The sequence below is a fragment of the Acipenser ruthenus genome, chromosome 13 (assembly GCF_902713425.1).
Source record: "Acipenser ruthenus chromosome 13, fAciRut3.2 maternal haplotype, whole genome shotgun sequence".
NCBI classification, from domain to species: Eukaryota; Metazoa; Chordata; class Actinopteri; order Acipenseriformes; family Acipenseridae; genus Acipenser; species Acipenser ruthenus.
This window is the reverse complement of record NC_081201.1, coordinates 39,524,993-39,537,946: the sequence shown is the minus strand read 5'-3', so window position 1 is coordinate 39,537,946 and position 12,954 is coordinate 39,524,993. Positions and strand designations below refer to the sequence as shown.

General features: G+C 40.4%; 1 protein-coding gene across 3 annotated transcripts; it reads left to right on the top strand.

Moving 5' to 3' along the window:
- The first annotated feature begins 1,853 nt into the window (after positions 1-1,853).
- On the top strand, positions 1,854-9,973 carry LOC117418509 (sideroflexin-1-like). 3 transcript variants are annotated; one of them, XM_058985399.1, is made up of 11 exons: positions 1,854-1,960; positions 2,833-3,013; positions 3,392-3,562; positions 3,908-4,006; positions 4,248-4,323; positions 4,670-4,755; positions 5,387-5,514; positions 6,091-6,140; positions 6,536-6,585; positions 6,837-6,884; positions 7,316-9,973. In XM_058985399.1, the coding sequence occupies exons 2-11, from the start codon at positions 2,850-2,852 to the stop codon at positions 7,410-7,412; spliced, it is 969 nt and encodes a 322-aa protein (XP_058841382.1). In that variant the 5' UTR covers positions 1,854-1,960; positions 2,833-2,849; the 3' UTR covers positions 7,413-9,973. The 3 variants fall into 3 exon arrangements, with proteins under 3 accessions (XP_058841382.1, XP_033887536.1, XP_033887535.1); XM_034031645.3 differs by lacking the exon at positions 1,854-1,960 and adding an exon at positions 1,982-2,173 and having other exon boundaries at positions 2,767-3,013; XM_034031644.3 differs by lacking the exon at positions 1,854-1,960 and adding an exon at positions 1,984-2,173.
- The last annotated feature ends 2,981 nt before the right edge of the window (positions 9,974-12,954 follow it).

Sequence of the window (12,954 nt, the reverse complement as noted above, 5' to 3'; positions counted from 1 at the left end):
ATATATATTACTTAATTGACTTTGTTGTTGGGACTATCATCTGTGTATATTTTGTAACAAAAAGACACAATTCATAAAAGAAGGAATGAAAGCAGTACACTATAAATGAACTGCTTCTGTCTCTGAGCTGCTTGTTGTTCTTTTATACTATCTTGACAGTAATTGCTTTTACATCAGCTTCAATTATTTTTTAGTTTCAGATTACGTGACCTTGTCCAAACGGTTTCCATGGCTCCCCCATGTTCACTTTATAATTGTATTAAAAACATTCCTCCGAATGTTTGATTGCGCAGCCACCGTGTCACTGCTTACACACAACAGTCTATTTATTTATTTATTTGATTTCTTCTTATTTTTGTGCTGCGTGTGTATGGACTGATGAACACTCCTTGAAAGACTTGTATCCCTTCCAGCTCGAGTCTCACTGGAAAAAACACTGGTTTGTAACGGACCATAAATCTTTTTTTTTTTAACCAATACTGCCAAACTGATCTAGAACAAGGAAATAAAACATACATAGAACAAATCGTCATTGAGCCAATAGGAACTCTTATTTGATGTGTATACATACAGTATAGTATAAGAAATGACAGGAGGCCATTCGGCCCATCTTGCACCTTTGGTTGTTAGTAGCTTATTGATCTCAGAATCTCATCAAGCAGCTTCTTGAAGGATCCCAGGGTGTCAGCTTCAACAACATTACTGGGGAGTTGGTTCCAGACCCTCATAATTCTCTGTGTAAAAAAGTGCCTCCTATTTTCTGTTCTGAATGCCCCTTTATCTAATCTCCATTTGTGACCCCTGGTCCTTGTTTCTTTTTTCAGGTCGAAAAAGTCCCTTGGGTCGACATTGTCAATACCTTTTAGAATTTTGAATGCTAGAATCAGATCACCGCGTAGTCTTTTTTTATTCAAGACTGAATAGATTCAAATCTTTAAGCCTGTCTGCATACGACATGCCTTTTAAACCAGGAATAATTCTGGTCACTCTTCTTTGCACTCTTTCTAGAGCAGCAATATCCTTTTTGTAGCGAGCGGACCAGAGTTGAACACAATATTCTAGGTGAGGTCTTACTAATGCATTGTAAAGTTTTAACATTACTTCCCTTGATTTAAATTCAACACTTTTCACTATATATCCGAGCACTTTGCTGGCCTTTTTTTATAGCTTCCCCACATTGTCTAGATCAGGGGTAGGAAACACTGGTCCTGGAGAGCCTCAATACTGATCCCTGTGGTACACCACTGATTTTACTTGTAGTCCATTAGGTCATAGCTTTATATTCAGTATCACTGCGAAATGGCTAAAGGTTCTACACTAATTTATTAATCACTGCAAAAACATATAATGGAAATGATAAAAGGGTGCAGGTTACATAAAACTTTAGAAATGTCACTCCCAGCCCAGCTTCGCGGCGTATCTTTTCCCCGTCAAGAGGACATCGTTTGCCGCACGCAGGTGGATCAGTTTTAGGGTCTCTTCCTCTGTCCCTGTATTTCATTTAAAAAAAAGGAAATATATTGCTCGCTTATATCAACCCCTAGTTTTGCAGCTACCTATCTAGTTCATTAATTAATTCCAGCAATCGATATGTACTGAAAAGATTTTACTTTCTAATCATACATTTAACTCGTGATCACAGATTTAAAATATTAATTTTATTAGCTAAGCGACTCAATACAACATACATTTCACAAATAACTTAACAACATCTACAATTTCCTAGCTAACTGCATTTACATTAGATTTACGCGCAGCCGCATGTGAGATATTTGCAAATGCTTCCCACTTGTCTCCGCCTTTAACGCAAAGAGTTCTGGGACCTCAGCACAAAAACAGTTCCGCGGAAGTCAGCTGTTTTGTACACTCAGTCGAAGGGTGCAGTGAAGGCGACATAAAGCTAAGGAATTGGGACAACCCTTAAGATGGCGAACATAGTACTTCTGCCCCTCAAGGGAAGGTAACGAGTGAGCAAGGGTGGTTACTCTGCAGTCATCCGGCTGCCTTTTGCCCACACCGCCTGATCTGATTGGTTGCTTGTCTTCGTTTTGACTGGCTGACAGTGTCGAGCTAGGCTGGCGAGGGCAGCAGGGTTTTCGTTAGCAGGTAGCAGTCACATTGAGAGGTCAAGGTTTCTCTTGCAAAACCAAACAGGACCTTTAATTCCGTGGCAGTAAGTGGTTGAGTTCATGTTCAATTAGAAGCGTGTGTGTGTGTGTGTTATTCATTCCCGGCTCCGCCCGTGAAGTCATTGTGTTTGTATTCGCCTGTCTCGTTCTGTATCTACCGCATGTTTTTGTGTTTGCATGTGATGTGAAAACAAGGTGATATAATATGGAAATAAACTGCATATGGGTTCACATAAAAAAAAAAAAGACTTAAAAACCAAGAAATAGCCAGACAATTGCTTATGTTAATAAGAACAAAGTGAGTGTGTATGTCAAATATCAGACATGGCTGATGTTTAGTTTGAAAACGAAAATAAATATTTGAATGACTAAATAAAGAGCAAACCATCCGCAGTCTTCTTAACCATGTACTGCATTCAGAACTGGCATTCATGTATTTATTCCACTGACATAAAAGCGATTCAATTAAACCCAACGTGTAGATTAAACGTAATAAACCCTTAGTAATCGTGATCCAGATGTTATTAGTATAAGACCAAAAAACAGATCATTATGCATTTCTCCAGCTTTTGATGGCTGGCCGGCATTATCCCAGTCGCCTTAATCCATGACCTTTGATTTGCTTCCTGCATTTCAGTTGCTCAGGCAATGCGTTTGCAGTTCACTGATCAGCAGATTGACATTGCTCTCATATTCCTTTGAGATTTACAAGATAAGAGGATGTCCAGTGATCTGTCTCTGAATATTGACATTAAAGAGCCAAGATGGGATCAGGGCACCTTCATGGGGCGAGCCAAACATTTCTTCACTGTGACAGACCCCCGAAATGTGTTTTTATCCAGCGAGGTTCTGGAGGATTCCAGGAGGATTGTGGAGAATTACAGGTGAGGGAGTCTCTTGTGTGAATAGTAATAGTGGATGGCCAGTAAGTGGAATAGCAGTAGACTTTCACTTGCTTTTCAGGGGTGGAAGTGATGCTCCTATTGCATAGCAGTCTGAGCCGTTCTGGGTGTTATTGGGAGTTTAATTAGACACTCCTGAGCACTTTACTAATGTACCGTGGTTGGATCATAAAACTAGTGTGCAATGGGGATCTTATTTAAATGCCTTATGTTTCTGGAGCACACACTTTTTATTTGTGTAATAAACTCTACAGTATTGGGTAATGAATAGCCGCTTATTTGAAAGATGTTTGAGTTGCTTTCTCTGAATGCCCTCCGCTCTCATTTTACAGTGGCTAATGCACATCCATTTCTCATCAGGGTGGGAATAGTGAGCCCAGGCTTAACAGAGGATGAGCTCTGGAGAGCGAAATACGTTTACGACTCTGCTTTTCACCCCGACACTGGGGAGAAGATGATTCTCGTAGGTCGGATGTCTGCTCAGGTGCCAATGAACATGACTATCACTGGCTGCATGCTCACCTTTTACAGGTAAGGGCTGTACAAACAAGCCGTGGAGCTTCAGCACGCTGCTTTAATCACAGCTCTTTCTAAGACAAATATGTTGTTGTAATGTGGCAAAACCTGATTGTTTGTTTTTTCTTCTAATTTGCACTTCTAGTTTCTGTTTAATTCAATATATTCATATTCCAAAACGCCTGCCCTAAAATAAAACTCTTTATTTTTGGTTTCAAGCTCTCAGTACGGTATTGGAGAATCCTTATACGCCAAACTGTAATTGTTTAAATATAAAGTCTATATATAAAGTTGTGTTTCCCATACATTCTGTAAGTAAAGCGTCTCCCTGAAACAGCAGCCCTGCCCTCCCTCTTTCAGGTCAACGCCGGCGGTGGTGTTCTGGCAGTGGGTGAACCAGTCCTTCAACGCTGTCGTCAACTACACCAATCGCAGTGGAGACGCACCGATGACTGTGAAGTATGTGTCCTGCAGCTGAATGTTTCTTTGTGGTTGTGTTATATGTATAATATATATATGTGTGTGTGTGTGTGTGTGTGTGTATGTATATATTTTTCTCATTTGTCAGTGGTTGTGTAATCGTACTGTATAGGGATACTGGGTGTAAGTTATAAGTTGTACATGTGAGTGCCTTTCTTCTCAAACCAGCTGACACACAGACAATGGAAAAGATAAATATGCTGCTGCTTGTGTTTTGCAGCCAGCTGGGTGTGGCGTATGCAAGTGCCACCACTGGGGCAGTGGTTACTGCGCTGGGACTCAAATCACTTACCAAGGTACAGGGTGCTGCTGCATCTTCCAGAGCTGAACAGGAATACAGCTTCCTAAGCAGAAGAACACAGCCATACCTGTTACTGAAGGAACACCTGCTTTAAATATATTTAATCATCCAAACAATGACGATAGGGTTACATTTCAAAGCTGGTCATTTTAATTTGTGTGTATCAATTGAGAATACTAATATAAGTTAGTGTTGAAAGGTATGTATTTAAGTTTACTTAAATGATATGCAACTGCAGTGGAGTTATCAACACCTATGAAATATAAAACATTTGAGATAGAAGAAATGTAAAATAAAGAGTTGCCTATAGTTATTTCAAATCTCTCTTTTTTTCTCTGTAGCATTTGCCAGCAATAATGGGACGGTTTGTCCCATTTGCTGCGGTGGCTGCTGCAAACTGCATCAATATTCCATTTATGAGACAGAGGTGAGGAAACACAAGACAGTGAACACTAGAAATGGATCAGTCCCCTTCTCTTCCACTCTCCCTGGCTGCATACCCCTCTCTGATTTGTTTCTGCACACTGCATACCCCTCTCTGGTTGTTTCTCTACACTGCATACCCCTCTCTGATTTGTTTTGCACACTGCATACCCCTCTCTGGTTGTTTCTCCACTGCATACCACTCTCTGGCTCTACTTCTTATTAGTGCATTTAGCCTACATCTCCTGGCAGTGCAGTATCTCTACCTTTCTCTATCAGTCATCCTTTTGCCAGTCCCTTTTGCTAATGTTTTTCTGATCAACCTTCATGTTAACCATTGCTTTTTGGGTGCAGAAATCCAATCCTTGGGGTCTGGAGTTCTTCAGGTTACATGTGCATAATTAAGTGACCTTGATGGTTACATTGGTTCAGTTTAGTAACTTAGAGTACAGATGCACAGCTGCATTAGTGTAAATGCACTGGTGTTCACACAATACATGTTGGAGTGTAGAGTAGCATTAGATTGTGCACTGGGGCCACAGTTAAGGCTGGTAAGTATTTTGATTATTCTTGAATGATTTTTACAGCTTGTTATGGTATTATAAATAGGATTGACTTGTAATCCCTCTTTAAAGAGAGCTGAAGTACGGGATCCCGGTGACTGATGAGGATGGCAAGCGACTGGGTGAATCGACCAGTGCAGCCCAACAGGCCATTGTTCAGGTCATCGTCTCCCGGATTGGCATGGCGGTGCCTGCTATGGGTAAGAGGCGCCCTCTGGTGGCTTTACACTGGTTTTACATCTTCTCAGTTACCTGCTTTGTGATAAGAGCAGCAGCACAGTCGGTGGTCCACAAATGACAGTATATTGCGCACTGCAGGTGTTTACCATTGTGTGTCGGGGGTGATAGAAAGGAGCCATTTGGATTGAACTCTCTCTGGAATGTACTTTCTGGCTCTGAAAAGTTCTGGATTCTTCACTGGTCAGATGTTTTTGCTGGATGCCTGCAGGTCTGAAATTCCAGCAGTTGGCTTTGTTCCCAGCTCATAAAAAAAAAAAAAAAGATTTAACATTCAGAAAACAGGAGTGTCCAGTAGCGAGGGCCATTCTAGCCCAGATATTTGTTACAGCGATAGCCTTAAGGGCTCAAAGCTGGGTTCAGTGTTCCTCAGATTTCTGTTTAATTGATAACCAGTGGACTGGCCCTTGAGGACCGGAGTTGTGCCCCTCTGCTCTCGCGGTTCAGGTCAGGGGTTCCTTTCATAGAGGAATGAAGTCTCAGAAGGACTGGGTGCTCTTTGTGTAGTGCTGTACTGACCCTGGTTTTCTTTCTGTTAGCGATCCCTCCTGTAATCATGAATGCACTGGAGAAGAGAGCTTTCCTAAAGGTAAGCCAAATTCAATCAGCATGCTTTGACTTCTGGGACACAAATCCTTTACTGCAGATAATACTAGGTTCACAGTAATTACATCATCACTAAAAAAACAAGCAAACAAAAACTTTACCCCAAAACAGCTGCGTGACCTCCAGCCCCCCCCCCCCCCCCCCCCCCACTGCTGAGATGAGCTCAGCCCAGCACCGCACTCACTGCTCAGTCCCACTCTGGCATGAGCAGGCTGTACTCCAGGCTGGACATGTTATCTTTACTTGTACTCCCTGAGAGGCTCTGGGGATTTGAAGAAGTGTTGAAAATGAAGCCAGACAAGAAGTCTGGATTCAAGTGTTCCTACAACTCTTGTAAACATTAAAAATTTCAGTTGTGCCTAATTCTTCTCATTCCAGCGCTATCCGGTTTTCAATGCTCCCATTCAGGTCGGCCTGGTTGGGTTATGGTAAGTATGCTTTGATAAAACCTCTGTCGGGTTTGCAATCCCAATTTCCATTCCTAACAGTCTCTGATCTTGTGTGCTGTGAATATGCGTGAAGGTCATTTTAAATTATATTGAAAAAATACTGTTAGGAAGCAGAAAGACGAGGCAAGTCACATTTGATATGAAGTCCAGCGTTTTAGCGATTGCAGCAAGCATGACATGAAATTGTAAATGTGAAATGTGCTTAGCCCAGGTTTGCTCTTGTGTTTCAGCTTGGTTTTTGCCACTCCTCTCTGCTGTGCCCTTTTCCCACAGAAGAGGTAGGTTAAACAGCAGGCATATTTACTGACTACATTCTTTGTAATGAAATTGAGTGGACTGTCATGATGCTCTCTCGTGCAGCCGTGTGCACACAGAGTAAGCATGTCCCACTGGTCCACAAATGCGATGAATGTATAACATGCCACACAGTATAAAGCAAAGCAACTACAGAGTACAGCTTTCTTTGTATCTATGAAGAAGATGTCAGTTTGCAAAATCCTATTTAGACATTTATCCTTAACCTGCAAACAACTGGATAGAATGAGAAGTCATACCAGTATTCTAGTGTACAGAGCGTGCCTGTGAGGTTTGTGAAGGGGAAACGCTGCTTGATGCAGAGCCCTCAATGAACAGCTGTAGTGTACTATACAGGTACGAGGCAGCTGAACTTCTCTCATTTACCCAGCCTGTCCTTGTCGTCTAATTCCAGCTCCATGAAGGTTAGCAGCCTGGAAGCAGAGCTGCAGGCCCAGATCCAGGAGAGAAGCCCTCACACAGCCGTGGTGTACTTCAACAAGGGCCTGTAGAGCCCAGAACAGAGCTCCACACTCCACGCTCACATAGGGATACAACAGACCTTTTATATTATTATTATTATTATTATTATTATTATTAGTAGTAGTAGTAGTAGTATTTTTATTATTCTGTACGGATCGTTGTTTAACCAGGAAAACCTCAGTGAGATGAATATTATACATCTCTTTTCCACGCACCTCCTGGGAGACACACACTGCCACAGCGGGCCAACTTTCAAATCGGGACGCATTTTAACCCTTTAAGTCCTGAATTACTTTTGTCGAGCTGCTGAACAATGCAAAATGATATACAATTCAAATTATTATATAATTAAAAAAGGACTTCCTTTATTGAGTATACATGAGAGCGGGACAAAAAAGATATATTTTTACATATATTTTGGCAAATGGGAGTTTAAAGTCCTGTCAGTACTTTAAGAACTCTAAACGGTGCTGAGATAAGCACTGAAAAGGTTAAGATGCAAAAGCATGGCATTGTGTGTTACAATAAGGAGACATTGGATGTTTAGGGTAGCTGCAGAGGGTGCAGTACCTACAGTAATTAAAGTATCGCTGTGTCTCAGGTGGCTGAGCCTCTGCCTGTTCCAGTGTGTGTCCTTGGGGTTTATATGCGAGAAACAGCTACCAGTAAGACTTGCTTTGTGTGTTCGAGATGAATGTCCTAAAGACTTGGGAGCTTTACCAAACACATGATTGTATTTTGAAACCAAAACCTTACCTTTAAGAGCTAAGAAACCGCAGCCTACACCCTGTCTGCAGCCTCCAGTGGATCTATCTATTCCAATCCTCCACCACGCCCAGCCCATTGCGTAGTCTGTTCATGGCACAGGGCAGCACCGAGTGAAAAAAGTTATCATTTTTTCATTAACAGCCACTGGGGTGGACTTGGTGTCTGGTAAAAACTTGATTGAGGAAAAGATTGATTCCACGGCCTGACCGAATCAGTTCTGTCTTCTTGTCTTTTTCCTTTTATAATACTATCACAGTAAAAGAAAAAAAAATGCCGGAGCATTTGAGAACAAAGCCACATCCACATGTGTTTATTATGTGGATCTTGGGGTGCAGGGTGGTGTGCTGTTTGAAAATGCAGTAGTAAAACCAAAGTGTGTCTGTGCTGTACTCTGCTCCCTTCAGTCTGTATAGCTTTCCTGTTGATTTCATTAGGAGCGCAGATGCAGTAACACTGAAGAGTTCAGAACATTCTGATGAAGAATTATACTATAATGAAAGGCACACGGGACCGCGCTTGCTGGGAAACGCTGGCATGGTCTTGATTTTTTTATTTGTTTTGTACACCGATGCACTTTTAGTATTATGCTTCTGCCCATAATGTTTCCAGGCTGTGGCCTTTTAGGTCATATGTTTTCTACCTTTTGCACTGCAGGCCAGTGCTGTAAAGCACAGACAGTTCTAATAAAGTAAGGATATGCAATCCAGTCAAAGGTAATGGCTTGTGTTAGTTAGTGCTGTTCCAGACTTTCTCGGGTGGGGTTTGCACTTGGTGTAACTTGTCATTTTCTTGGAATAAAGGTGTAGAGAATCATTACAAATAATTAATTATATATAATATGTGTGTGTATATATATATATATATATATATATATATATATATATATATATATATAATTATACACACACATGCAGTATATATATAATTATACACACACATGCAGTATATATATATATATATATATATATATATATATATATATATATATATATATATATATTTATATGTGTGTATTTATGCAATCAACGTTGGTAAAACCGACTAATCACCTGAAGCTATTTCGTAAAATCGAGCAGGACACTTCAAGCACTATTCTCAAACGAGAAAGCTATGTTTTTTTAAGTCATTTTCCATTGTGGGATTTTAATTTGTGAATATGACAAAAAAAGCAACATATTTCTTGAGTTTTACAAACCACTGGTGTGTTAACCTGTACTCACTTTTGTGAATAGTGCCTGTTATTTAAGTTGCTAAGGACAATCAAGAGTGTTGCACTACGTGTGAATGTGCCTGATGACACTGCTGCGCCTGTTCATCTCCACTGAGCAGAGGAAACACACACCAGTATCCGTCTGGCTGTGGTTTCATGTTGGTGCTAGCTCTGAGTTTTCCTGTACTTTGTATATGGGTAATATAACTTGCGGTCATGTAGATGTGGACTTGCTTTTGTTTGAAAATAAATGAAATAATATGGTAAAGAGTGTGTTTGACTTGCTTGTAATGATTTCTGCAGGATGACCTCTTCCTTAGTATTTAAGTACCTGCCAAGGGTTGCTTACCCTTTCCAACAGAGAAGCAAGAAAGAAAGACCAATGAGCACAAATGCTGTTTTTCTGAAGCCTCGTTTTTTGTGTTTTAGGAATTTGAATGAACGCAGCCTCATTGAAATGGCATTAATAAACTGCACAGATACAAATAATGTGGATTTCATTTTTTTTTTTATATGTTTAAAAATATGCACCGCTTTGCCACATCTGGCTGAAATGTTGCTTTGTTTTAAAACGTTCTTTTTAAATAATAAAGAATGGAGATGTGATCTACAGTCTAGTGTTCTGGTGTTTTAATTGATTCTGAGCAATGCTGGGCTATTGGGGAAACTGATCCCGAAGGTAGCACCCACTAATGGAAATAATTATATTATAAAATATTGGATGTGCGATATTACAAGGTGTGCGCTATTTAGTAGTTTTCCACTTCTCTAAGAAGCCAAGGGGGGGAGTAGCAGCCTTTGGATGCTCATTCATTGATTAATGTTGAATTACCATTGAGCTCTTGGATTGTGAAATGAAGAGTTACTGGATATACATTGTTATATATGTGAATGATATCACACTCATTATAGGCTGTGCAGTTTAGAATACATACTGCTTTTGCCTCTTTCCTTCTTTCTTCTGTTCTGCTGCTGCTCGCTGCTAGTATTGGAGACCCAGCTGAATCTCTTGTGCTGTTCAGTGCAGGTTTGAAAACACGGCTGGGAAAATGAAGCTGGAGTCCTGCTGGAGGTTTGTGAAGTCCATTATTCAATGCCATCTTCTCTTAGAACTCCAGTTTACACGTTAACCTGAGGCGAAGGGATGAGGAGCAAGCACCTGGAAAGATCAAGATGTTTCTTTCTACAGAAACGTACACTTCAAAGCTTCATTATCTTATGTTGAGTAAAGGTTGAACTGTTTGAATAAAACTGACAAGGGTTCAGTGCTGAACTTTGTGACAGCCAGCAAACCCTTATGAACTCCATGTGGAAGCATGCAGACATCAGAGACCTTGCACCTGTTCCACCAGGCCCACTTCTCTCAGCTTTCGCTCATGTCACACAGTAAGGGTTACTTTTTTTTTTTTCAGAAAATGTACTTAATAAAACATTGTATTGAATTTGTGCAACTGGATTTCATGCGATTATGTTTTTCTCATGGCGCTGGTAAACGTGTCTATTTTGAAAACCTGCGTTGAGAGAGACCTCTAGCCAACGGTCAGCTGCGGTTTTGCCTACCTGCAGACCTTCAGATTTTAGAAGTGGGAATGACATCGCATTGTGGTATGTTGATTCATTTGCAGACGTACGCTTTCCATCTACACTGTATTTAAGGAGAAGTAACAATACGAAGTACAGACTCTATTTCCCTCATTGAAGCACAATGGGGCTATTCTAGGAGAGATTTATTACACTGGGTAAGTCACCAGAATCAAACTAATGGAGACGTTCTGATGTGTTAGAATAGACCAGTGGCTAACCTTTCACCCACAAGAAGTCCATGGTTTTCCATTGAAGACTTATCAGTGGAACAACTGTTCCATTCTCAGGGATTGGCCCAGTGGTGTATTGACTTGCCTGTCATTAATGGCAGTAATAACCATCCTGTCCTCTAACGTTAGCTGATGGATGACCTTACAGCGTAATCAGCATCGATATACAACCAGATATACTGTATATAAATGCAAAGAAAACCACAGTGCATCAGAAGGTACGGAACACCAACTAACAAATGGTAAGTGCATTGTATTTGATTATTATTATTATTATTATTAGTAGTAGTATTAGTATTAGTATTATTATTATTATTAGCACTGTTATCATGATACTGGTACAAGAGGCCAGCTGTAGTCTTGGATGTTGTAAGAAACTGCCACGGTATGCTAGTAAAGATATACAAGATTCAAAAGCTTTGCTGAGATTCCTGCTCGTTCCTCGTGTTGTCATCTACTGCTGGCAGCGGGGCTTGGAGTGGCAGCGTGTTTGTAAACTTTTAAAGTTCATTAACTCTCGATTCGTGATTGTTTCACACACTCGTAGGATCTATCTTCAGCGTTTCTGGCTGCATATTGGCCGATCGTTTTGATTTGCCTTATTAATTTAGGTAATAATGCATAACTGATGTTTAAATTTGCTTGTGTGTTTTCAGATGCTGGGTTTCTTAATTGCTCTATCTTGCTTTGCAAGGTTTGCATATGGTAAGAATTCTGATTAGGAAATGTAATAAGTAATTTATTATTCAATTTGTGAGTATTTTTTTTCTCTTGAAAATGTCAATTTTCCCCAACTAACAAGACTGATATTATATATTTTTTTATTTTATCGAAATGACTAAATAAAGCTTAATAAAACCCCATTACTCATTCACTTTAAGGGCAAATATAACTAGTTCCAAATAATAAATTCACGTATCAATGGCTTTGTTCTGAAATTCTCTTGCCCAACAAACCCATCTCTGTTGCCTGCTTTGTATTTTTGTGTTATATAGAAATTCATGGGCATAGGCTGATATGATTTTGCCATGCACCGGTACTGTGGCATTGCTGCAGTAAATGTCCCTTACTTTATTATGAACAAAACATGAAGTCTAATCCTAACCACTTTGTGTGTCACTGTGATCTCCAGCTGCTGAAGTGTGCTATGATAGACTGGGCTGCTTCTCAGATGTATATATCCTATCCTGTGTGTCACTGTGATCTCCAGCTGCTGAAGTGTGCTATGATAGACTGAGCCGCTTCTCAGATGTATATATCCATTCCTGTGTGTCACTGTGATCTCCAGCTGCTGAGGTGTGCTATGATAGACTGAGCCGCTTCTCAGATGTATATATCCTATCCTGTGTGTCACTGTGATCTCCAGCTGCTGAAGTGTGCTATGATAGACTGGGCTGCTTCCCAGATGGTCATCCCTGGACTGGGACGAAGGAGAGGCCCATTTACAGGACCCCACAGTCTCCTGAACAGATCAATACCAGGTTCTACTTGTACAACAAAGACAACATGTTCAACCCGAGACAGGCAAGGGCAGCATGGCTTTGTTCATTGTCAATTTCATGTATTTTATTTTAAGGTACAATTTAAAACAATTTGTGTGAACTCTGTGGAGTTCATAAAGTTGCCCTGGCTGGCAAAACTTGAAAAAATCTGCATTATAAAATTGATCCATAGATAGGGAAGTTAACATGCATGCAGTGACTGAAGAGGATATTGATTATCCATGAATAGTAACTACTACATTGTAATCTATAATACTGTGCACTGAACAGGAACTGA

Coding starts and splice junctions, on each gene's coding strand:
- LOC117418509 (XM_058985399.1), top strand. CDS start 2,850: ATGTCCAGTGATCTGTCTCTGAATATTGACATTAAAGAGCCAAGATGG. Junction 4,756..5,386: donor ATTCCATTTATGAGACAGAG/GTGAGGAAACAC, acceptor CCCTCTTTAAAG/AGAGCTGAAGTACGGGATCC. Junction 6,141..6,535: donor AGAAGAGAGCTTTCCTAAAG/GTAAGCCAAATT, acceptor TTCTCATTCCAG/CGCTATCCGGTTTTCAATGC.